The sequence below is a fragment of the Mytilus edulis genome, unplaced genomic scaffold (genome assembly GCF_963676685.1).
Source record: "Mytilus edulis unplaced genomic scaffold, xbMytEdul2.2 SCAFFOLD_111, whole genome shotgun sequence".
Classification (NCBI taxonomy): Eukaryota; Metazoa; Mollusca; class Bivalvia; order Mytilida; family Mytilidae; genus Mytilus; species Mytilus edulis.
The window spans coordinates 43,996-69,187 of NW_027269020.1; the positions used below are offsets into that span (position 1 = coordinate 43,996).

The 25,192-nt window shown below is 32.7% G+C and overlaps 3 protein-coding genes and 1 long non-coding RNA gene across 5 annotated transcripts in view; all 4 read right to left on the reverse strand.

The window, feature by feature from the left end:
* Positions 1 to 1,557: 1,557 nt before the first annotated feature.
* On the reverse strand, positions 1,558 to 2,171 carry LOC139509394 (ankyrin repeat domain-containing protein 29-like). Its single transcript, XM_071296149.1, has 2 exons — positions 2,054 to 2,171; positions 1,558 to 1,988 (listed from the first exon to the last, which is right to left on the reverse strand). Exons 1-2 carry the CDS (start codon positions 2,169 to 2,171, stop codon positions 1,558 to 1,560), a joined length of 549 nt encoding a protein of 182 aa, XP_071152250.1.
* A 240-nt stretch (positions 2,172 to 2,411) lies between these two features.
* On the reverse strand, positions 2,412 to 4,361 carry LOC139509390 (ankyrin-1-like). The gene has a single exon (XM_071296145.1). It carries the CDS (start codon positions 4,359 to 4,361, stop codon positions 2,412 to 2,414), a length of 1,950 nt encoding a protein of 649 aa, XP_071152246.1.
* Positions 4,362 to 4,564: 203 nt separating this feature from the next.
* The window catches only part of LOC139509392 (uncharacterized), a 64,938-nt gene continuing 44,310 nt past the window's right edge, over positions 4,565 to 25,192 (reverse strand). For both annotated transcript variants that reach the window (XM_071296148.1, XM_071296147.1), the window contains 3 exons: positions 21,518 to 21,747; positions 8,355 to 8,451; positions 4,565 to 4,876 (listed from right to left, as the gene is read on the reverse strand). In XM_071296148.1, the coding sequence (XP_071152249.1) occupies positions 4,566 to 4,876; positions 8,355 to 8,451; positions 21,518 to 21,747 (638 nt within the window). In that variant the 3' untranslated portion in view covers position 4,565. The remainder of the gene's footprint in view (positions 4,877 to 8,354; positions 8,452 to 21,517; positions 21,748 to 25,192) is intronic.
* On the reverse strand, positions 14,834 to 17,275 carry LOC139509393 (uncharacterized). Its single transcript, XR_011661723.1, has 2 exons — positions 15,901 to 17,275; positions 14,834 to 15,252 (listed from the first exon to the last, which is right to left on the reverse strand). It is a non-coding gene; the product is annotated as an uncharacterized lncRNA (long non-coding RNA).

Here is a 25,192-nt window from a genome sequence, read left to right on the forward strand (position 1 = left end):
TGTGGTCGTATAAAAATGCATACAAAATTAAGTAAAAACTCATTCAAGGTTTCAAATAAAATCATCTTTCAAAAGCTGAAAGGCAATAGACGGAAAGACAAACAGACAATGGACCCAAAGTGATGACAGATCTTACATGGCCTTCCAGGCCTGCTGTAATACATTATTATTTCTTTAGCATATATAGATCACTGTTTTTTCTTCTTTAGAATGTATGGTTATTACGTGTCATAATAATAAGTTCTTGTTAACAGATTAAATACAACATATCTATCTTGCAATTATACAGTTCCCCAACATCCAAACAAAACAAACAACATAGGGGTTTGTCAAGTTAGCAAAAATATAGAAAGGAATACATACATAAGAGAGAACACGAAACAAACATTTATAACATACACATAAAATGGTAGTCTATATTTGTATACAGAACATAAAACACGAATCAATGTAACAATACAAATAAAATGGTAGTCTATATTTGTATACAGTACATAAAACACGAACAAATGTAACAATACAAATAAAATGGTAGTCTATATTTGTATACAGTACATAAAAGTATGTCATACAATCAGTAAAATGAGAGAAAACACGATTCTACATAACAATACAAATAAAATGGTAGGCTATATTTGTATACATACAAAAAGAAAATATGGTATGATTGCCAATGAAACAACTCTTCACAAGAGACCAAATGACACAGAAATTAACAACTATAGGTCACAATACGACCTTCAAAAATGAGCAAAGCCCAAACCGCTATATATAACTGCACCATCTAACAATAAATGTACAATGTCATCATGTCCCACTTCACATGCAAAAAATAATGGTGTTGTTCCATCTTCTTTTGTCATGTTGATGTTAGCAGTGTGGTTCAGAAGACAACGGAATATACCTATCCCACCAATAATACAGTAAAATGTTGAATGTTTAACATGAGAAGCAAATTAGGCAATGATATGATTGTAAATTTGTCTGTCCATTGTAATTAATTTCGCCATTCAAAAAGAGTTTTACAAGTGACTTATCACTTGTTTTCCAATACCTGTATTGTATTGATGTACGTATTTACTTATTTGTTTTCTGAATTGAATATTGTTACACTAAATAAGACAAAAAATGACCTGGCTAATCAGGCAGAAAGAAATGTGAATTTAGAAATCAATGAAGTAATTAAAAAGAATACTAAGTAACAATAGAAATACAATGTGTACTAAGTGTGGTACAGTTTTTTTCATTGGCATCAACACAATATTTTTACTGCATTTGAATCTAAAATGTTTCTTCTATTCCTTGTAATACAATTAAGATATATATTCACGTAATGTGAAGCTTAACTGCATGTGTAGAAATAGAGAGAATATGATGGGATGAATTTCAGTAAATATCAAACATAAACAAACACCTAACAACCATGACAACAATAAAATAAAAAAAGGTGTTTTTGTCATCTGCTGCATGATAGTTACATATCATAACAAACCACCGACTAAAGAACAAGAGTTTAAAAAAAGACATTTAACATCCCTTGCAGGGTTTTTTTACATGTCACAAAGAACCACTGACAAAAGAACAAGAGTTAAGTTTAACTTTCTTCTTTCTTTGTGTGATTTTTAACATCATTACTATAGATGTATGTCCATTATCTGTTGCAATGGTTAACGGAGATGCCCCGTTTAGTCTACAAATCTGTGTATCTGCTCCTTTATCTAACAATAAACATACAATATCTTCATGTCCTACTTCACATGCATACAATAATGGTGAGGTTCCATCTTCTTTTGTAATGTTGATGTTAGCATTGTAGTCCAGTAGACAACGGACTACATCTAACCTACCCATAAAACAGGCAATGTGTAATGGAGAAGAACCAGCGTCTACATCAAAGACATAATCTATTGACTTCTTACTGATATAATCTGCTACATGTGGTAATGCTTTCTCTAGAAAGCTATCACATAATCCTTGTTTATATTCATCTAATGTTTGGGACCATTATTTAATGCATCTGTAATTTTTTGTTTACTATGGCCACAAATATTACAGTCAGCATTGTTCTCTAACAGTAACTGCATCATTTCTACATTTCCATTCCATGTACTGAAATATAAAGCATTACCTCCATCATATGTCTGGGCATTAATGTCTGGTTTATGTTTCATTAACAGCTGTACTATACTGATATTGTTACTAGTACATGCACTGATCAGTGGTGTAAAACCTTTCTTGGTACATAGATCAACATTAGGATTCTTTTTTAACAGTAACTTTACTATATCAGTATGTCCTTGCTGACTTGCCACGTACAGAGGACTCCAGCCAATCTTGTCACATAGATCAACATTAGGATTACTCTCTAACAGTAACTTTACTATATCAGTATGTCCTATCTGACTTGCCTTCTACAGAGGACTCCAGCCAATCTTGTTACATAGATCAACATTAGGATTCCTCTCTAACAGTAACTTTACTATATCAGTATGTCCTTGCTGACATGCCACGTACAGAGGACTATAGCCATCCTTGTCACATAGATCAACATTAGGATTCCTCTCTAACAGTAACCTTACTATATCAGTATGTCCATTATTACTTGCCAGTAACAGAGGACTATAGCCATCCTTGTTACATATATCAACATTAGGATTCTTCTCTAACAGTAACTTTACTATATCAGTATGTCCTTGCTGACTTGCCACGTACAGATGACTACAGCCATCGTTGTCACATAGATCAACATTAGGATCCTTCTCTAACAGTAACTTTACTATATCAGTATGTCCTTTAGTACTTGCCCAGTACAGAGGACTATAGCCATCCTTGTGACATAGATCAACATTAGGATTCTTCTCTAACAGTAACTTTACTATATCAGTATGTCCTTGCTGACTTGCCACGTACAGAGGACTCCAGCCATCCTTGTGACATAGATCAACATTAGGATTCTTCTCTAACAGTAACTTTACTATATCAGTATGTCCTTGCTGACTTGCCACGTACAGAGGACTCCAGCCAATCTTGTTACATAGATCAACATTAGGATTCCTCTCTAACAGTAACTTTACTATATCAGAATGTCCCTGCTGACTTGCCATGTACAGAGGACTCCAGCCATCATTGTTACATAGATCAACATTAGATTTCTTCTCTAACAGTAACTTTACTATATCAGTATGTCCTTTATAACTTGCCTTGTACAGAGGACTTATACCATCCTTGTTACATAGATCAACATTAGGATTCCTCTCTAACAGTAACTTTACTATATCAGTATGTCCTTTATAACTTGCCTTGTACAGAGGACTCCAGCCATCATTGTTACATAGATCAACATTAGGATTCCTCTCTAACAGTAACTTTACTATATCAGTATGTCCTTCCTGACTTGCCATGAGCAGAGGACTATAGCCATCCTTGTCACATAGATCAACATTAGGATTCCTCTCTAACAGTAACTTTACTATATCAGTATGTCCTTCCTGACTTGCCATGAACAGTCCAGTAACCCCATCATCTCTACACTGATCCACATCCACACCATTATGTAAAATCCACTGGACTATATCAGTATAACCAGTATAACAAGTATATACCAGTGGAGTATTACCTGATCCACAGTCCTCCTTTGGTCTCACTGTATCCTTGGTACTGGCTAATATTACTTGTTGTGATTTATCTAGTTGTAGTAAGTACTGTATTAACTTTTGTCTGAATGATGATACGTTCATAGTATTGTTAGTGAATACAGCTGACACCTTTCCTACTGACCAGTCCTTTATAAACTTTTGTAAATATGATTCTAAATAATCATCTGGTATTTCTATAATGAAGTCTATATTACTGTTCTTGTCATCTGGTGACTTCTGCCAGATAAAACGTTCATGTACTAAATCACTATCACCATGGTGTATTAAACATTCTATCATTTTCTGACCAAAGTAATGAGCAAGAAAGTCAAACAGTTTATCATGTAGAGTTTTATAAATACCATTCTGTTTACAGATAAATGTACCATCTAGAGTGTCAAGTGCTTTCTTTAGTTTTGCCTTTGGTATACTGTTGAACTCACAAGCCTCACATGTGTCTTTTATGATCTGTCGTTGTTCATCTGTCATTTTACCTTGGAACCATTTCTCATTTAGCTGATTATTAAAGAGAACACATAAAGCAAGACTACATATTTTATAGTTTCCTTCATCACCATGCTCACTTAACCTGTCTAGCTCACTTTTATAGACATCAAAAGGATTTTTGAAATATTCTTTGACATCTACATCTTCTTTTTTGTGATATAAGGAACATAAGAGTGGGAAGAAATCACATTTAGAAGATAAATCATCAATGTCTGTCATGCTTGTACCAATATAGGTTTTGGCTATATTTGTTTTCTCTACAGATGTAAGACATAACTTATCTGATATTAAATTACATTCACAGGATTTAAAAGGTGATAATACATTAAACTTATCATCTTTATAAACTTGTAATCTACAAGATACAATAATCTTACAACATTTGTCTGCAATAATTGTGTTAATCACAGGTAACAGTTGTTTTCAGTTATCAATCTGTTGTTGGTTGGCAGTGAAATTTCCACAAATATCATCTACAATGAAGACGGTCTGTTTATCAGGCTGATAATAATCTCTAATGTCTGTTGGTGAGTACACTGGTATTATAGTGTATCCTTCCTTCTTTAAAAGAAGTGATGTGTGTCTTGCAATAAATGATTTTCCAACTCCTGATGGGGCAGTTAATGTCAAGCAACTTTTATCCTGTAAACGTTCCATGACATAATCACTGGCTCTTGTATTCACAAACATCTTATCTTTCTTTTCCCAGTCTTCTATTTGTTTTTTTATCAGCTCTGAAAAATATATTAAGTGTAGCTAATTAGAAATAAAATAAATGGGGAATGTGTCCATAGGACACAAGATGCTTGCATATCATATAAAGTTACAAAGGGACAACTGAAGAAAGGTAAAAGTGATGCTACCCCAATTTGTTATTGATCTGAGTTTTGTAGTAATAAGTATTGTGTATAAGTTTCGTAACATTTGGTTGAGGCAAACTTAAGTTAGAGAACTGAAACAAAAATTCAGCAAATTTTCCTTTTGTAAAGGGACATAACTCTAGAACAGTAAAAGTGACACCACCAAAAATCAAACTTGATTTGTATTTTGTAGTTATAAGTATTGTGTATAAATTTCATAACATTTATTTGAGGCAAACTAAAGTTAGAGAACGGAAACGAAAAAATTAGCAATTTTTCCATTTGTAAAGGGCCTAACTCTAGCACGGTTAAAGTGACGCCTCCAAAATTCAAACTTGATCTGTGTTTTGAGGTAATAATCATTGTGTAAAAGTTTCATAACATTTGGTTACATTTCGCAAACCAAAATAATAGAACGGGAAACCAACTTTGGGACGTATGGACGTACGGTACGGACAAGGGTAAAACTTAATGCCTCATCCGCTACGGAGGGGGCATAAAAAACTTAATATTCATATGAATTAATCATAATCATTTAAAACAGAATTAAAATGGTGAAATAAGTCTATGGTGTAAGTTGTCTCACATTTTGTTATCTCAAAACCTTTCATTCCTTACTATATAATTTGCCATACAATATCTGTTATATAAAAAAGAAGATGTGGTATGATTGCCAATGAGACAGCTATCCACAAAAGACCAAAATGACACAAACATTAACAACTATAGGTCACCGTACGGTCTTCAACAATGAGCAAAGCCCATACCGCATAGTCAGCTATAAAAGGCCCCGCTAAGACAATGTAAAACAATTCAAACGAGAAAACTAACTAACTTGTTTCAAAGCTGAGACATTTGCACATGTGTGGTGATATTTATTTTTCAGTAATTGAGCATACCCTAAAAAGCCCCTTGTGATGCAGCTTCTGTTGGTAATAAATCCTTTTTTTTTCACACAATAACAATGAATAAATTATTTTAATATTTAGTACTTTAAATATTAACAATTCATTTCAGGTAGGCGATAATGGTAGATTTTTACTCAATTCCTCTGCCCATATGGCAAACTTGCATTTAAGAGTTGAATGCTTCTTTTTGTAACTTTATATATTGGGGTGTAAAAGCGTTGGCAGAAGTACATTTTGTATTCTAAAAATGTGCGCACGGTGAACGCTTTTACAACCCTATGAAGTTACAAAAAGAAGCATTCAATACTTATAATTACAGCTTTTAGCTATGATCATGAAAACACGAATTTTATATTTTTTTTTTTTTTAATTTAACTGTGCACTTTATTGTGGGACCACATGTTATCATGAATGATAAGTTTTATTGAGTGATGCAATTGCTTAAGGAATAACACGTGATTTACAGTTAGCCAATCAGAATAAAGTATTTTAATGAAACTTACATCTAATGTAATTATATATGTATGATGGCTTGTTTCGAAGCTGAGACATTTGCACATGTGTGGTGAAATTTTCGGGGTCCAAAGTGATATTTATTTTTCAGTAATTGAGCATACCCTAAAAAGCCCCTTGTAATGCAGCTTCTGTTGGAAATAAATCCTTTTTTTTTCACACAATAACAATGAATAAATTATTTTAAAATTTAGTACTTTGCATACATTTAATAACTCCATAGGTTTTACAAATTTATCTAATGATGCTCTGCTCTTTGAATAAGCACAAACATGACAAATGGTTAAGCTCAGTCACTTGTTAAAAATAGAAACGTATCCAATATCACAGCAAAGACTTTTTTATTTACTTACTATATTTGAGTACATCAATTTGAGGTGAATAAAGGATAATGACCCTAGTGAGATCTGACTATGCACACAATTTTACATGTGTATGCCAAGGTTACATGTGTATGCCAAGGTTACATGTGTATAATCCAAGGTTACATGTCCCTTATAGGTTAGCCTAGATTCTGTTAAATCTGAGGTCAAGGTGAGATAAACCCTGTCTCATGGACATGTATACCTAAAAAGGATTGTATATACCAAATAGAATTATATTATTACTCTTAATAATAGAAACAAGAGTGCACACACTGAAATGTCTCGCCTATTTTACTTATCATTGAACTCATGTTGAAAGTCTGTAATATGAAGGGTTAACTAATAGTATCTCATCATCTTACCATTAACAATGTACTATGAAAATGAGATCAGGTCATATGAACCGTACCAGACAGATATGTACACCTCAAGATTGTTCCATTCACTAAATATATCTGACATATTGCTTATAGTATCTGAGAAATAAATCAAACCACACAAAATTGTCTAATGAACCATGAAAATGAGGTTAAGGTTAGATGAAACCCGTCATACAGACATGTACAACTGACAATCATTCCATACATCAAATATGTCGGTCGTATTGATTATATAGTATAGTAAACAGATCAAACCATACAAACTAAACATTACCCAATGGACCATGAAAGCAATCATTCCATAAACCAAATATTGTTGACCTATCGCTTATATTATCTGAGATATGGACTTTACCATGAAATTTTAACCTTGATACCTTGTGTGCGGATACCTTATGTTAGGAAGATTTTGTCTGTCATATGTCCATTGTCCTTGATCTTGATACATAGAATAAGGTCGAGGTCAGGGGAACCCTACCTGACGGACATGTATACGTTGCAAGAACCCATATACCAAATATAGTTATTCTTATACTCATAATAAGTGAGTATTTCACTTAAAAAGAAAACTGTAATTCTTTTTCTCAAGCAGTCACGCAACCATGAAAATGAGGTATGAAGCATCCAGGTCTTCTACTTTCTGAAATATGAAGCTTTATTATAGTTCATGCCGTAGATCCCACAAGATTTCCATACCCAAGTCTCCCATACTACGACTTTCTTCACACGCGCGACAAAAATCAGGTGTGTGTGTATCAGCCAAGTGTGTATCATGCTTGTGGTCAGTTTAAATTTAAGTTCTGTTTGTAATGTAGAATATAGTCTATGTTTTAGTCACTTAACAAAGAATATGAGATCAAGAACAACAAACAATATATTAAGATGGAAACTTGAGGCGATTACACATCTGTATACAAGATATGAATTGTCCAGTTTATGTTCCTAGGTGTTATCAAAATTGTTTATATCCATGTCACTTCAGTTGGCCATGCCATCTCGGGAAAAAGTTTTATAATAAAATGACATTACCTCAATTTCTGTAGGGAATATTGATATATGTTTCGATCAATATACGTGACGTATAGGATTAAAACATTGCCAAATATATGAGAAATTGAAGAATTTGTAAATATTTACCCTGTCAATTGATAGTCTACTTTTATCTGTATCAATAAGTATAACGTACCTTTGATGTTCCATGGTATTGGGTCTTTCACAATTTCCATAACCTTTAAGTCTTGACACTCTTGATACATTGTTTGACCTCCCAGTCGACTTACAGCCTATAAATAAATAGTTCGATAATTTTGTATGCTTCAAAACATCATTCTTCATCATGTCTATGACTCTATGTACAATAATCATTTTTAATTCATGTAATCAAACTTTGCATAAGGATTAAATTGTGTGCAAGTTTAAAGTTGTTCAACAAATCATAGCTTACATTATAAAGTGTTTTTTGAGCTGTGATTCAAAGGGCCAAACATGGTGTCATTGTGGTATACATAATTCAGGGATCTCCATGCCATCGTTCAAATGTCTTGCGCCATCGTCAAATGACTCGCGCCATCGTTAAATTGCCTTGCGCCATCGTTAAACGGTCTTCCGCCATCATTCAAAAATTCATCGTTTTTTTTGTAGCCCGACGCCATTTTTTTTATCAATTATAATCAAATGCATGTAATTGCATAACCCTTAGGCTTTTTTATGTTATAATCCAATACAGTTCTAACGCCTGAGGGATATCCGGATTAAGATCGCTAATCACTTATACCTGAGCTTGTACAGGTAGATCAACAACTGACCAGACAGGAGAATACTATCTGAGGATAGACAACCAATTGTCGAATTAATCAACTAAGTTTCAGCAAATGATTATGATAATTTGGATTAAATAAATAAATTAATAATCCAGTTACAAAGAAAATAGTTTAACAAGTCAAACACGTGCTTTATTTTGACTTACGCAATCAGCATCCCCCTTTTTAAGAAGTACAAAATAAGACGCAAAACAGTAAATATTATTTCATCGCAAATAACTCGAGTACTGCTGTACATGCTGTAACGATAATTTAAAATTACTTTTAAAAGTTTAAAAGTAAAAACTATAATATTTCCTGTAAAGAAATATCGTATCGTAATTCCAAATTCATTTTTTATATTACAATCAAATTGGTACATCCACGTTTCCGGTTTCTATTCAGACTTGAAAGATGCATGTTGCTCAGCATCAATTTGCAAGATAAAGTCATTAAAAACCTCTTCATTTGTCAACGTTTGCTTTACAAATCTCTTTAACCTTTTACATAACCCGTACGAATCGTTTTGTTGTTGCTGCAAATCAGCCATACCGGTAATGGGTTCTGAATTTGACAGTGTCCATGAAAAAAAAGCTCCACATGATGGCACATCATATGATTTTTAATCGCCATAACAATTACCAAAAATACAAGAAATCTACATGGGGACCTTCATGACAGCTTTTGGTCATTCTCGACTAAGGTAAGACTTGGCAATTGAATGGTTAAAAACGGCAATAAATGAAAATATTGATACTTCTAATTCTATAATGAAATTTCAAATAAATATAATTTAAATAAGCAATGAATTAGCATGTTCACCATTCCTTGTATGGAGGGATAAAATACTTCAGATCGCGCTACACTGGACAGCGTAGACACGGTTTGTAATGGTGAAAGTTCCTCCATGGTTCAATTTTCATCCATGGAGATCCCTGCATATATATTTATATATGTAAAAAAAAAGTCAAAGTCCAATAACTCCCAATAAATGAGAGCTGCACCAACATGGTGGTATAATATGTTCAACTACCCATGATGGGAAACACAATCCTATCAAGTTTGAGACTTGCTGTCGGAGCTTGCTGTCAAATGATATCAAAGAGGAGTATTGCATTTAGTAGAGTCAATATCAATATCAACAAGGTGTCATTCAGTCTGTGTATAGGAATGGTCAAAGTCCCATATATAACTCCTGTAAAATGATCTATAATCAACATGTCGGTATAATATGGCTAACTTCATATACTAGTAAAGACCTACAAATCCTGCCAAGCTTAAGAGCTGTCTGTCAAACTGTATCAGAGGATTAGCATTAATTAGAGTCATTAGCAATAGGCTGCACAAGGTGTCAGTGTATAACAATAGTCTGATAAAATGCTCTGCTGGGCGCAGCTTGATATGACCACAGAGGTCGAACCCTGAACAGTTGGGGCAAGTATGGACACAACATTTTATCTTGATACAGCTCTGAATTTAGATTGTGATTAAATATTTAACACAGCATAGGTTTCTGACACAGAATGGATGTGGTCTAAGAACTTATTTTTTTTAAATTTAACTATTATGGTCCAATATCCAAAATCTAAATACATGATTAGATTCAGCATATCAAAGAATCCCAAGAATTCAATTTTTGATGAAATCAAAGAAAGTTCAATTTTGAACTTTTTTTACCCCAATGTGGACCAATTTGATAATGGAGCCCAAAAATCAAAAATCTAAATACTGTATGGTTAGATTCAGCATATCAAAGAACCCCATATATTCAATTTTTGTTGAAATCAAACAAACGCCGATTTGGACCAACTTGAAAACTGGGCCCATAATTAAAAATCTAAATACATGTTTAGATTCAGTATATTAAAGAACCCCAAGAATTAAACTTTTGTTAAAATCAAACTAAGTTCAATTTTGGACCCTTTGAACCTAAATGTAGACCAATTTCAAAATGGGACAATACTGTGCAATTGAAAATTTCTTGCTATTGCGCAATACTGTGCAATTGAAGATTTCTTGCTATTGTGCAATACTGTACAATTGAAGATTTCTTGCTATTACGCAATACTAGGCAATTGAAAATTTCTTGCTATTGCACAATACTTAATATAATAATTTTAACATCCTGTTTGGTGTGTAACTCCTACCATATCATTATTATTTGCTTTTAAATATAAATAAGAAAAAAAACAGCTTAAAATGGAAAATTTTAAAGATCAAAGAGCTGATAGCTCTGAAGTGGAAGAAGGTGAATAAAAAGTAACTTGAATTACCATAAAAGCAGCCCCACTTACCCAGGCTGCTTTGTTCCATTATTGTTAAAATGTATTTTTTTCTTCAAACAAGAAAAGGTCAAAAGTACATGGATTTCCCATCCGTACAATCATTTTCTATGTTCAGTTGACTATGAAAATTAGGTAAAATCTTTAATTTGGCAGTAAAATTAAGAAGATCATATCAAGAGGAACACATGTGTACTAAGTTTCAAGTTGATTGGATTTCAACTTCATCAAAAACTACCTCGACCATAAACTTTATAACCAGAAGCAGGACGGACGGACAGACTAGAAAACATATTGCCCATAAATGGAGCATAAAAATAGTAAGACTTGTTACATACCCGCCAACTTTTGAAAGTTCCCATATGGGTTTTTACTGCACAACAACAATTTTAAAGGTTACAATTTTTAGCGACGTATTTTGCAAGATCTGGATTGTCTAGAAAAAGTGTCATATTTGTATGATGAACTTACATGCCTTTTCCTTAAGTCTGTTTGCATGATTCTAGTTATATATTAAATCGGTAGTAAAAATATACATGAAGCTAGCAGACCAGGGTTTATTTTCCAGATTAAGAATATAAGATGCTTGTTGAAATTTCCAATTTTGAATAATGCACAAAGATGGACCTTTAACAGGTTGGGAACAACACTCCAAATGAGGGTAACCTAACTGGAAGATCATCACAACCCACTGTAAATCAAAGCGCGAAAGCGCTGTAAAGGCAGTTAATTACAGGTTGTGTGTATTTCTAGTCCAGTTATATCATTATCTTCCATAGAACAGAGGTGGTTTGTAGAATTTAAGATTTAGAGTTCTTTTGTACCTAGTTCACCTATATCTATAGTCTACTGTTTACAGTATATTTTCTGTGCCTAGCCATGAAATGCATTTTAGCCATGGCCTTGTCAGTTTGCTTTAAATTTATGAGTTTGACTGTCCCTTATGTGTCTTTCGTCCCTCTTCTTTAGACATATAAGAACTTTTCCTTTTCAATATAAATAGACTATTTTTAATTATTGATTGTATACGCATATTCTATGACTCCCATAAAAAGAAGTTCACAAAGATTGACTAGTCTCTGTACTGTGTGTATAGCAAGAACATCAAGTAACATAATGGTAAATGTACATAGTAACACATCAACTTTTTTGATGACCATACCTGCCAACTGTCAGTATTTGCAGAGTATTTCCCCCATCGAGCTCGAGGCTCCCAAATGGAAATTTTGTAAGAGCAATTTTGTCGACAATTTTAAAGAAAACAATTCAACAATGGCAATGAGCTTGTTTATGCACGAAGAAGCCAAAAACCACATTAGAATATATTTGAAGGGAATCCATGACAAATCGCCCCATTAGCAAATAGCCCCACTTTTTCACTAACTCGCCCCACTTTAAAAAAAAAACTGCCCCAACCTGGATAACCAAATCGCCCCACTTGTGAAATGTGTTATATCCCTTAATATTACTCCTGCCAACTTGCCCCAACTTATAGAAAACGATAATATCTAGATAAATATATTATTAACCAGGAAGAATTTACTAATGCCAACTCGCCCCACTCATGTAAAAAGATGTTATCCCGTTGTATATAAGTTAAATTTTCCGTTAATATTACTCTTGCCAACTGGCCCCACCTAATGGAAATCAGTGAAATCTAGATAAATATATTATTAACCAGGATGAATTTAGTAATGACAAATAAAGGCAACAGTAGTATACCGCTGTTCAAAACTCATAAATCCAGGGACAAAAAACAAAATCGGGGTAACAAACTAAAACCGAGGGAAACGCATTAAATATAAGAGGAGAACAACGACATAACACCGAAACGTAACACACACAGAAACGGACCAAGCATCAGACAAAACACCACGAGAATAACAAATATAACATCAAAACCAAATACATGAATTAGGGATAGACAAGTACCGTGCCACGTCTGATTTCAATATCTCAAAAATAAGAGAAAACACAAACGACTCAACGTTAAAATGCAACACACACAGAAACGAACAATAATATAACAATGACCATCTTCCTGACTTGGTACAGGACACTTTTAAAGGGAATAAAAGTGGTGGGTTGAACCTGGTTTTGTGGCATGCCAAACCTCGCACTTTAATGGCAAAGTTAAATATAACATTGAAATGACAACATATTACAGGACTACAATACAAATAAATAGGAGAACATATTAGACAAAGAAAAACATGATTAATAGATAACAAAAAGCATCAGGTTTAAAATTCAATACGCCAAAAACGCGCCTTGCCCACACAGGACTTACAAGTGACGCCCAGATATAAAAGATCGAAAGAGAAAAAAGTACAAAGAAATTTAAGTTGTACAGCACTGGAGATAAAAAGTTGAAAAGGTTTCGCCAAATACGGCATTGTTTTTATGCCCGGGATAAGAACATTCTTATTATATAGAACAACTATGCTATTGCAAACAGTAAATTTTATCAAATGAATATGAAAGAGATATACATAAAGAAACTGAAGTATTAACTAATTACAGAAAACTAAACCGAATACATAACGCCCAGATATAAAAGATCAAAAGTGAAAAAGGCACAAAGCCGCACAGCACCGAAGACCAAAAGCTGAAAAGGTCTTGCCACTCTCCCCACTTATGGAAAAAGATGTTATCCCGTTGAATATAAGTTAAATTCCTTATATTGCATTATGATACAATTAACAGGTTTCTTTTCAATTGTTATGCAAATAACTAAGCTTCAAAACTTAGTTATTCTTCAACAATACATTTTTTTTTTAGAATTATAATTTCAGTATATCAATAATAGTAATTAAATAAATTTTCGGTTTGTTTGTATTCTGTGTAGATTAGTTTTCATTAAAGTGGTGCGAGTTTTTATTTTTAATTATATATATAATATTAATCTAAATATTACCGTTTTTTTATAAGTAGGGCGGGTTGGCAGGAGTAATATTTAACATGATTTAACCAATTTCACATGTGGGGCGATTTGATAAATCAGTTTGTGGCGGTTTTCTTAAAAGTGGGCGATTAGCCAGTGGGGCGACTTGTCCTGCTTCCATTTGAAGGCCCCCTTGAAGGTTTTGTATGACTATATGAACCATCTTTCACGTAAAACCCCCATGTGCATTTTGAAAAGTTGGCAGATATGTTTCTAACTCCAGGCAAAATCTACCGGTATGAATGAAAAAGAAGTTTTCAATTAAGGCTCTGTGGCCATAACAGCTGTCTCATAAGCATTTTAACCACTTCCCATATTTGCAATTAAAACAATAGAAGAAAATTATTCAACGCAAAAACAAAACTTACTTGTAAATATGAAATTCTCTTTACGGTATGAGTTTTTCTCATTGTTTGAGATTGTACAGTAGTACCTGTAACTGCTTATACCTATTTCTTATTCACTTTTGCTTGATAAACTCACTAAATATCATGTATATACATTGTACCACATCTCCTTATTTTTATATGCATTCCAATAACATGAACAATTGTAATTCAATTCTATATACCAAAGCAAAATGAACTGCACCACTTTCATTCACTAGTATGCATCTTTTGGCAAAATACAAGTTCTTAAATGACACAAGATATATTTATTGATAAAAAAAATAAAATTTAGTATACAACTCTTTAACAGGTATAAAAAAAAAGCACAGCTGTGTCATAACTTGTGAAATCTGTGCTGAAAACATAGACATTGATGGTATTTGAGTAATTCCATATGTGAAGCTCAACATTAGCTCGTCAGTTGGTGGTGGACAGTTATAGTTCCTTTCTGCAGGCTAGGATGAATGACTTTTCAGGAAAACCAATTTCACAAATCAAAACTTTCCTCTAGATTTCTACTACAATATTCATCCAGTTTAGTTCTTTTGGTTTAATTGGACACCGTCCTGATTTTTAATTTTGCAAACCATTCAGTCTCTTGCTTGCAAATGGTGCATGAAAATAGGATTGGTATGGCAGTAGACAAGTCTCTTTAAAGTGGGTTTGTGCCCTGAAAAAAAGTTTTATAACTTAAGTTTTTTTGAAACTTGTGCAACAAACATACCTAAATAACTATAACATAGAAGAGAGCATCATTCGTGTCAATGTTTTGTTCCTGTTTACATTGTCATTGATAGTTTTTTCAGAAAGCCTGAGGCATAGCTCATGAATTCCTGTCATTACATCCTAAATTAACATAATTACTGCTAGAATAATTATCAGTATGATATACGTACACTATCATTGTACAGCCCAAGTCTTCAGTATATATCATGGTTGCATTCATTCACTCCTGTGTTCAGTCGTTCAAAAATATTTAAACATCAACAAATGAACTTTAATATTAAAGGACAAGAAAACACTAGAAAAGATACGTACATACAACCCGTGTTTAAGTGTATTTGAAAGAGAAAATATATCTGGTTAAACGATGTATAAAGGAGGAAAAAATTGCAGATATTGCATTACGATGCTTTCTACCTAATAGCACGTGGATATGTTTACATATTTAGACTTGACCCAGTATGACCCGTACCTTGTAGGTCACCGCCGTCGTTTAAACACTAGACTACAGTCGTGTATAAGACAATAAAATGCTTAAGCCTGTACTATTTGTGTGAAGTAAATGTGTTTTTTCTGTACATTTAAATTGTTTTACCTGATAGCAAGGACGTATATCTATCCGTTTCCTTCTCAATTCACTTTGTCAATTTCTTCGAGCTCCTTCAAAACATACGTATTACTGCGCCCGGAAGTGAAAAAAATATTAGAAATCCTCGTAAAATAATGCTATTTTCAATTTTGTGGAATCCATTTTGTTATATTTATTATATAAAGATAAAAAAAGTTACGATTAATTATGAATTTGCATATCATTATACGGAACGTTTATGGACTATTTTTCCATAGCTGTAAGTCGGTCATTTTGGCGGGAAATCATGTACACATACACACGTAGATTGGCTGGTACCTGATCGTAATGTTACACATCAGATATATCAAATAGCTAATACCCGGAACGTAGTACCGGGAACCAGGATAATACGTAGACAACATACATAACTAATACCGAAATTGAAAACGCTTTACGGTTTCTCGTTTATAAACTGAATTCCGCTTTAAATTATAGAAGATGCAATATTAATCATGTTCAGTCGACTTTTCATTGTTATATCAACGTCTGAACTAATTAAAAAATCTTTAGATCTCAGATAACACTCGAAATTGACCCGACCTCTTTCCACACGGAATACAAATAATGATAGTTTGTAGTCAGGTTGACTGCTTATAATGCAAAATACACATTAATAACAAGTTCTATAAAACGAACAATACACACTGATCGTTTCTTTAGTCCCCAATGTAAATGAAAGAAACAAAAACCATATCATACCATAAAAAGAAGAGGAGAAATTCGAACATTTCCGGATCTTTTTCTGGCCAAAAGACCCCCTGCATAGATTGCGTATGAAAAGATTAACCTCATGACTTGAAAGTCAGGCCTTAAAGCACTGCCTTTAAAAATGAGCACAAAAAAGTCATTTATATTCATATTATTTGATGAAACTTTTCCCCAAGAACTATGCATCTCTTAAGTACTGAATGGTCAAAACATCATGTTTTTTTATCGACATAAATTTTGTCGTAAATGTAACCAAATGATATAGAAATTGTGTTTTTTCTTCAAATTTCCATCAAATTGTAATGTTAATAGTTCCCTTATTGCCTCTCTATTTGAATAAAATAAAATAATAAGAAGAATCTGTTTCTTGTTTTGTTTTGTTTTGTTTTTGACAAATGATTGTTCACTGCTTGCAAATGAATCATTATATTTATATATCTTATCTGTATATATTTTTGTTCATGTCTCCATCTCCTTATCATTTGTAAATGTTTAGACAAGTAAGAAAGAAATAAGCTCCACATGTATATTTGCAAGATCGTAAATTAATTAAAAAAATAACATACACTAACACTAGTACTGCATGGATTTTAAGCATTATGAAAGTCATATTTGTAGAAAGCTTAAAAAGACTTAAAACAGTGTAAACTGTCTAGCTATTTCTTAGCTTACACAATAAAATCTAATATATACTTATAACATTTACAAATTTAAATTTCAAGATTTTACTAGGAATTAATCTAACTACTAGACCTTTTTTAGACCTTTTATTAGTCTAGTTGCACATATTGTGTGTTGATTTCTAATCAGTGAGAAACAAATTTATCATATAAACTTCAATGTAATCCTTAAAAGAAGGTCTAGATTGCTAAAATAATTTATAAATTTTATTTTTTTTATTTGTCCAAAATCATTTAAATTCATTTAATCAACATCATTTTATGATTATTTGATTAAAATATTAATCATTTATAGTCTTTTTACAATTTACATTTTTAAAAGCAAAATAACTGAAAACAGGCTAAAACAAAGGGAAGTAACAAAAAAGTATTTCAATATTCCCAATACACATCGTTTTGATAACACAGCGGCAGTTAGCCGGAGGTAAACATCGTTGATTACCAGTATGTTTGACACCCAAGCTGTCAAGTGAAGCCATATAATTATACATCTTCTTTGATGTTCAGGTAAAATTTAACACAGGTATCTACACCCGTACAGTAGTAAGAAATGATCAAATATGGGTCTGAAAATTTTCATTCATGAAATATTTCATTCACGGGAGTTTTTTCTCCTAAACGGGAGGACGGGAGGAGACCCCTGAAAACGGGAGTTTTGTTCTCCCGCCGGGAGGTTCACATGTATGTTACGAAGGGCATCTAATTCACATGACAAAGGAAAACCATGAATAAAGACAACACTTTATATATCCTTTTTATTTATATAAAAACAAAATCTTCTTGTCTGCAGGATTGCAAATTCGTAACTTCAAGGGCGAACTTGTAGACAGGGCGAGTTGTCCCGATACCAAATTCACGCATGCGTAATACAAATATCTACAGTTAAAACATCCTGTTACAAGTAAACAAATAAAGTTCATGTGGATGAGATGAAATCTTATAATTTACATAAATAAAAGGGTCATATTTACGATAGTGATTGTTTTACAATCATAAGTTACAAATTAAATGATTCAGATGCCTAATCATGTGTAAAAATCGGTGTCAGGAATCTAAGTTGTTTTGAAATTGTAATACACGAAATGAATGCGGCATACGGAGACTCAATGCCAAGGGTCGGCCCCTTAAGTCTTCAGAAGACTTGACGTCTTCTTCCACTAAAAAAACAAATCCCCCATAATTTTTTGAAGCCCTTCATGATTCATCACCCCAAACTTAATCCAAGCCTTCCCTTTGTGGTATGGTAACTTGCAGTACAATTTCAGAGAGAACCATACACTTGAACACAAGTTATTGTCTGGAAACTAGAAAAATGCTTGTTATTTTGGCCCCTTTTGGCCCCAAATTCCTTAACCTTTAGAGTATTTACCCCCAAACTCACACCCAACTTTTCCTGTGTGATATGGAACCTTGTAGAACAATTTCAGAAAGTTCCATACACTTACACACAAGTTATTGTCCTGAAACTAGAACCAGATGCTCCCAGGGGGGCAGCTTTATATGACCGCAGAGGTTGAACCCTGAACGGTTGGGGCAAGTATGGACACAACATTCAAGCTTGATTCAGCTCTAACATGTCTAAATTTGGATTGTGATTAACTAGTTGACATAGCATAGATTTTTGACACGGAATGAATGTGGTCTAATGAACTTAAAAAAAATTGTTTGCCTTTGAGCAATTCACTATGCTGTTGAATATTAATTCTCTCAAAGACATGTTTGAAGAAATTTTCTTTTTATTTATGAAATCTGAAATGAGAAAAATTGACCCCCCCCCTAATTTTTTTTCACATCCCCTTTTCCCTTATTCCAAAACTGATCTCTATTCAAATTTCTAATGAAGTTTGCAACAATAACTATTCATTTAAATACATCATAAAATATTAAAATGTAAAAAAGTGCTTATAATCACTGAAAGGTAAAGATTGTTTTAATTTATTAGTTGGTAGTAAAAGTGAATATACTTTGTATATTGTATAAAACAATGATTTAAGTTGATTCAACTACTATTCTGGACAAAAAAAGATAACTCCAATTTTCAAAGAATATTTCATAAAAACTGGGCAATTGAAAATTTCTTGCTATTGCGCAATTAGATATTTCTTGCTATTGCACAATACTGTGCACTTAAAGATCTTGCTATTGCGCAATACTGTGCAATTGAAAATTTCTTGCTCTTGCATAATACTTAATCAATATAATAATTTTGGACCCCCATTCGGACCAACTTGAAAACTGGGCCCATAATAAAAAATCTAAGTACATGTTCAGATTCAGCATATCAAAGAACCCCAAGAATTCATTTTTTGTTAAAATCAAGCTAAGTTTCATTTTGGACCCTTTGGACCTTAATGTAGACCAATTTGAAAACAGGACCAAAAATTTAGAATCTGAATACACGGTTAGATTTGGCATATCAAAGAACCCCAATGATTCATTTTTTGATGAAATCAAACAAAGCATAATTTTGGACCCTTTTGGTCCCTAAATCGTTGGGACCAAAACTCCCAAAATCAACCCAAACCTTCATTTGTGGTCATAAACCTTGTGTTAAAATTTCATAGACTTCTATTAACTTATACTAAAGTAATTGTGCAAAAACCAAGAAAAATGCTTATTTGGGACCTGTTTTTGGCCCCTAATTCCTAAACTGTTTTGACTAAAACTCCCAAAATCAATCCCAATCTTCTTTAGGTGGTCATAGACCTTATGTTAAAATTCTATATATTTCTGTTAACTTTTACTCAAGTTATTGTGCAAAAACCAAGAAAAATGCTTATTTGGGCCCTTTTTGGCCCCTTATTCCTAAACTGAAACACCCAAATCAATCCCAACCTTTCTTTTATGGTCATAAACCTTGTGTTTAAATTTCATAGATTTCTATTTACTTTTACTAAAGTTAGAGTGCGAAAACCAAATGTCTTCGGACGACGACGACAACTACAGACGACGACGCCAATGTGATACCAATATACGACCAAAAAAATTTCAAAACATGCTTGTTTTTTGCCCCTTTCTGGCCACTAATTCCTTAAACTTTGAGGCAACTACCCCCAAAATCCATCCCAGCATTCCCTTTGTGATATGGAACCTTGTGGTACAATGTCAGGGGGATCTATACACTAACACACAAGTTATTGTCTGGAAGTTACAAAAATGCTTATTTTTGGCCCTTTTTTGGCTCCTAATTCCTTAACTGTTGGTACCATAACCCCCAACATCAATCCCAGCCTTCCTTTTGTGGTATCTAACCTTATGATAAAATGTCATAAAGATCCATTAGTTAAAGTGCGAAAACCAATGTGTCTTTGTCTTTTGCGGTCGATAAAATGGTCATTCGCTACATTGAAGACCCATTGGTTGCCTTCGGCTGTTGTTTGCTCTATGGTCGGGTGGTTGTCGCTTTGACATATTCACCATTTCCTTTCTCAATTTTAAAGTTCCATAACTCCTATTCAAATCATTCAATCAACATGTCGGTATAAGATGGCCAACTACACATAACGGCGAACAATCCTACCAAGCATGAAAGCTTTTTGTTGAATAGTCGCAGAGGAGTACTGTTCACCATGAGTCATTGTGTTACAGTTGTCTAAAAAGGTCAAAGTCCAGGTCCATAAACTCACATAAAAAATCACATCAAACAGACAGTACAATAATATGGTCAATGGAATATGCTAATAAATAATCCTACCAAGTATTCAAGTTATTTGTCAAACAATCTCTGTGTATGGATGGACCGACAGAAAGACAATACAATATGGTCAAGAAAAGAAGATAACAATAAATCCTACCAAGTATGAAAGTTATCTGTAAAACAGTCTCTGAGTATTGTGAATGGATGGACGGACAGACAGTACAGTATAGTCAAGGAAATATGATAACAAATAATCCTACTAAGTAATGCAAGCTATCTGCATTAACACTATCTGTGTATTGTGTATGGATGGACAGATCGACAGTACAATATGGTCAAGAGAGTATGATAACAAATAATCCTACCAAGTATGCAAGTTATTTGTCAAACGGTCTCTGAGTATTGTGAATGGATGGACAGATCGACAGTTACAGTATGGTCAAGAGAATATAATAACAAATAATTTTTACAGTCGTAAAAAAACACTGAAATGTTCTAAAAATGTCCAACATGTCAAATATAAATGAAAGTATCAATATTGTAGAAACACAATTACCTCTGATATATCTCTCCATGCTGTATTGAAATAAGCAGTATCTATTGTATTACTATCATGATGAGCTAGTTTATTCCTGTAATATTTTATCCTGGCTAGATCAGATCCTGGAGTTATCTCCCCTGGCTGTGGTAGAGTGTCGAATCCATTGATTGGAGGATTGATAGAAGTCAAGTTTCTGATTAAACAGATCATCAACGTTACATCAAATGTTTTGGAATCCGGAACCCCTGTAACATCAAAAGCAACAGAAGTGTATCACTTATAATCCTAAAATCAGTGTTAAAAGGTGTTATGCTGGACGGCCTAGCCAAGATCAGATGTGCATTTCATAGTGGGTCTATGTTATAGGCTTGTAAAGACAAGAAGATAATGTTTACATAAGTAATACATGTTTGAACTGAAGGAGAGAATGTAGGGCTTCACAATGAATATCAAATATCATGTATAGGTGTTACCGTTTTTAAATAAAACACTAAAATACACGCTGAAAATGGGCAAAATTTCACGTTATGTTGTTTCATTTAAAATTTCGCTGCTTTTAACAATTGATAGTTAATAAGTGAAATTAATTTGAACTACATTATTGGTGCACTGTTATAGACAATTTATTCATCTTTCTTTTACTGGTTGTTGCAACAAAAAATCTCCAGTGGTTACAAAGTTATGATCAAAAGTTGAATACTATGGGTTTGTCATGTTTGTTATGAAATTTTGTACTTTTGTTTTTAGCTTGCTCAGTGTAGTGATATAAGAGAAAAATGAATCAAATTTATGCTATTATGTGTTTTGTTTTCTCTTTTAGTATATACTTTATCAAAAACTACCTCATTTATCAAAATTGCAGTACCCTAGCTGGAGATATATGCCATCAAAGTTGGATATACAAATAAAGTGAAAAAATGTCTTGTCCGTAGACATGCATTCCCTTAAGCTAGTAAACTGAAAGTATAATAACATTAATGTTGCATTGCTAAGTTCCTGTTCTTTTGTAGATATGAAAACACTACTAACATTTTTTTCTACCATCTATTAAAAGAGGAAAAATTTCAAAAATATGTCAGAATGTCTTGTCCGTAGACACATGTCTTGTCCGTAGACATGTCTTTATATCAATATTGCTTGGCTGTTTGGGTCATAATTAGTCCTATGTGTTGTTTAAACTTAAACATATCTTACTTTTAATAAATAAATGCTAATTTAAGTGTTCTCAATTTTTGTAAAATTACTTTACAGGAGTGGATTTTAAAAAGTGGCAGATCATCAGTCATAAAAAGCATACCTTATTTTACTTCAATATTGTTTATTCCAGTTGCTGCATACCTTAAAAGGTTAACTAAATCAAATTAAGAAAAAGTATTTCTCTCTCTCTTACTTTATCTTTTGTATTTCAGTATTACCAGCAGATGAGGAAGTGTCTACGGACAAGACACTTGTACATAACAAGTATTAAATTCAATTATTTGTTTGCTATGGAACTTAAATCTTATTTTTAGGTGAAGAAAGTTATCTATTCAAATTATGACTCAGTATTTTCAGCATGAATATAGTCACAATTCATTCTAACAGATTTTTTTTTTAACTGAAATTGTCTTGTCCATAGACATAAGCACAATATATTTTAGCCAATTTCCTCGAGTTCAGCCTAATTTGATACTGACCTGTAACATGAATGTTATTTTTTCAAGAGAACACATTCAACTATGTCAAAATTGAGTTATAATAAAAGTTTGATTGTTGTAAACAGTCAGATATATGGATTTCAGTTAAAAAAATGTGTCTTCATTTTGGCTCAATCAATAAATTTTTGAGATGTGTAAAGAATTATTGGTACATTTTTATATTTTCCAAAATTTAAAAAACACAATTTAAAATTTAATTGGTAACTTTTAATCTTAAATTTAACAATCATCTTTGAAAGCATTTAATTGAATATCAATAAAATGTCTTGTCCGTAGACATTATCAAAATGTATTTGTTTCCATTTTCCTCCCAGTTAAGCTAAGTTTGATAGATAAACCTGATAAATTGTATGGTTTTTTTTCAAGAGAACACTTTCAGCTATATCAAAATTAGGTTTTAATAATGCATTTCATTAAATATAAATACAATGTCTTGTCCGTAGACAAAATATATAAATTGTATTGCTATGTTTGATTGTTTATTGTAAGAATATGCATCAAGTTATTTTAAGGTTCAATACACCAAAAGAAAGGGGTTTTTTTTGGAAGTTTTGTTATTAAGAGATAAGTTAAGATACAGTTTTATCAGATAAGATAAATAATCAAAGAAAGCTACTGTTGCTTGAAATAACTGTGAGTTAAACATGTTCTTGTCATTTTTTTTTCAATTAAAATGTTTGATATTCAATAATTCTAAACATATTTTGTTGTCTTTGTCATTGACCAAAAATCTGACACTGGTGACCATGTCTTGAAGGCAACCATTAAAAAGAATTATACAGTTTTTAAACACCATTTATTTCATAAAAATATAAAATATTTCTAACAAAAACTGCATGTATTATATAAATGCTTCCAGTGTTAGCCTAACGATGGCAATTTTTCATAATTTAAACCATTTTTGAACCAAATTACCAAAAGAGTTTTCTCCTGAGGTGATACTCATTTTTGACTTCATGTGAAACATAAAATGCACATCTGATCTTGGCTAGGCCGTTGAGTATTTCACTCACCATTTTATAATAAATATTATGTAAAACTAATTACAGATAAAATAACCTTTAAAAATACTGACAAAAATTATTATATCTTTGAAATAATCAATAATTTCTTTTACATGTATAAGAGGACAAGGTTTTTTAATTTGTAGCCTGTTTACAGAATTTTTGTGTGAAAGATTCGAATCAGTCAGTCATATGTCAGTATATAGGATTTTTTTTTATAAGACATATATGTATAGAATTACTGTGTACTTCAGCTTTATTACAATATTTATGCTCTCCCCTTTTTGTCATCATTCTTTATGTTATGGGGACAATCATTTATTCTCCGTTGTTTAAAACATACAAGGCATGTCATCCTCATATAAGTTCGTAGAAGGGGGATTATGCTCATTTACAATCAGGACATAAATGGTCATTACAGGATGAGCGAAAAATAAACATATTGCACAACAAATACAGTTTACCACTCGGGAAGCAGACCCGTCCAATGTGAAAGACGAGATATTGGTTTCGTCTTTTTTGCCAGTTAACCCCACTTTTGATATATCTAAATGAATGAAAAATTTTCGTACAACCGATGAAACAAGAAAATTTCAAATAGTTCGTGGTAATCTTCTGTTATTTTTTATTTAAAGTCTTTATCATTAGGACGGGACCGTTTTATAAGTATTTAAGAATGAAACAGCTTAACAATTTAAAAGTAAACCATTATAGGTCTATGTACGGCCTTCAACACGAAGCATTGGCTCACACCGAACAATAAGCTATAAAGGGCAATCTGTCGACACCTGTATCTTGGCATTGCACAAGGTTGTATTTTTCTCTGACTGTTTATGACATCTTTACACTAAATCCATTGGATGTTGGATGTGTAATGATTGATAATTTAGTCTTAGATACATGATTTCTTATTAGTTGTTACTGGCTTTGAACTAGCTGTCAGTAACTGCAAGTACTCTCAGATCTGTACTTTGTTTTTGTTGTTGGGA

Coding starts and splice junctions, on each gene's coding strand:
- LOC139509394 (XM_071296149.1), bottom strand. CDS start 2,171: ATGAAACATAAACCAGACATTAATGCCCAGACATATGATGGAGGTAAT. Junction 1,989..2,053: donor GTTAGAGAACAATGCTGACT/GTAATATTTGTG, acceptor CCCAAACATTAG/ATGAATATAAACAAGGATTA.
- LOC139509390 (XM_071296145.1), bottom strand. CDS start 4,361: ATGACAGACATTGATGATTTATCTTCTAAATGTGATTTCTTCCCACTC.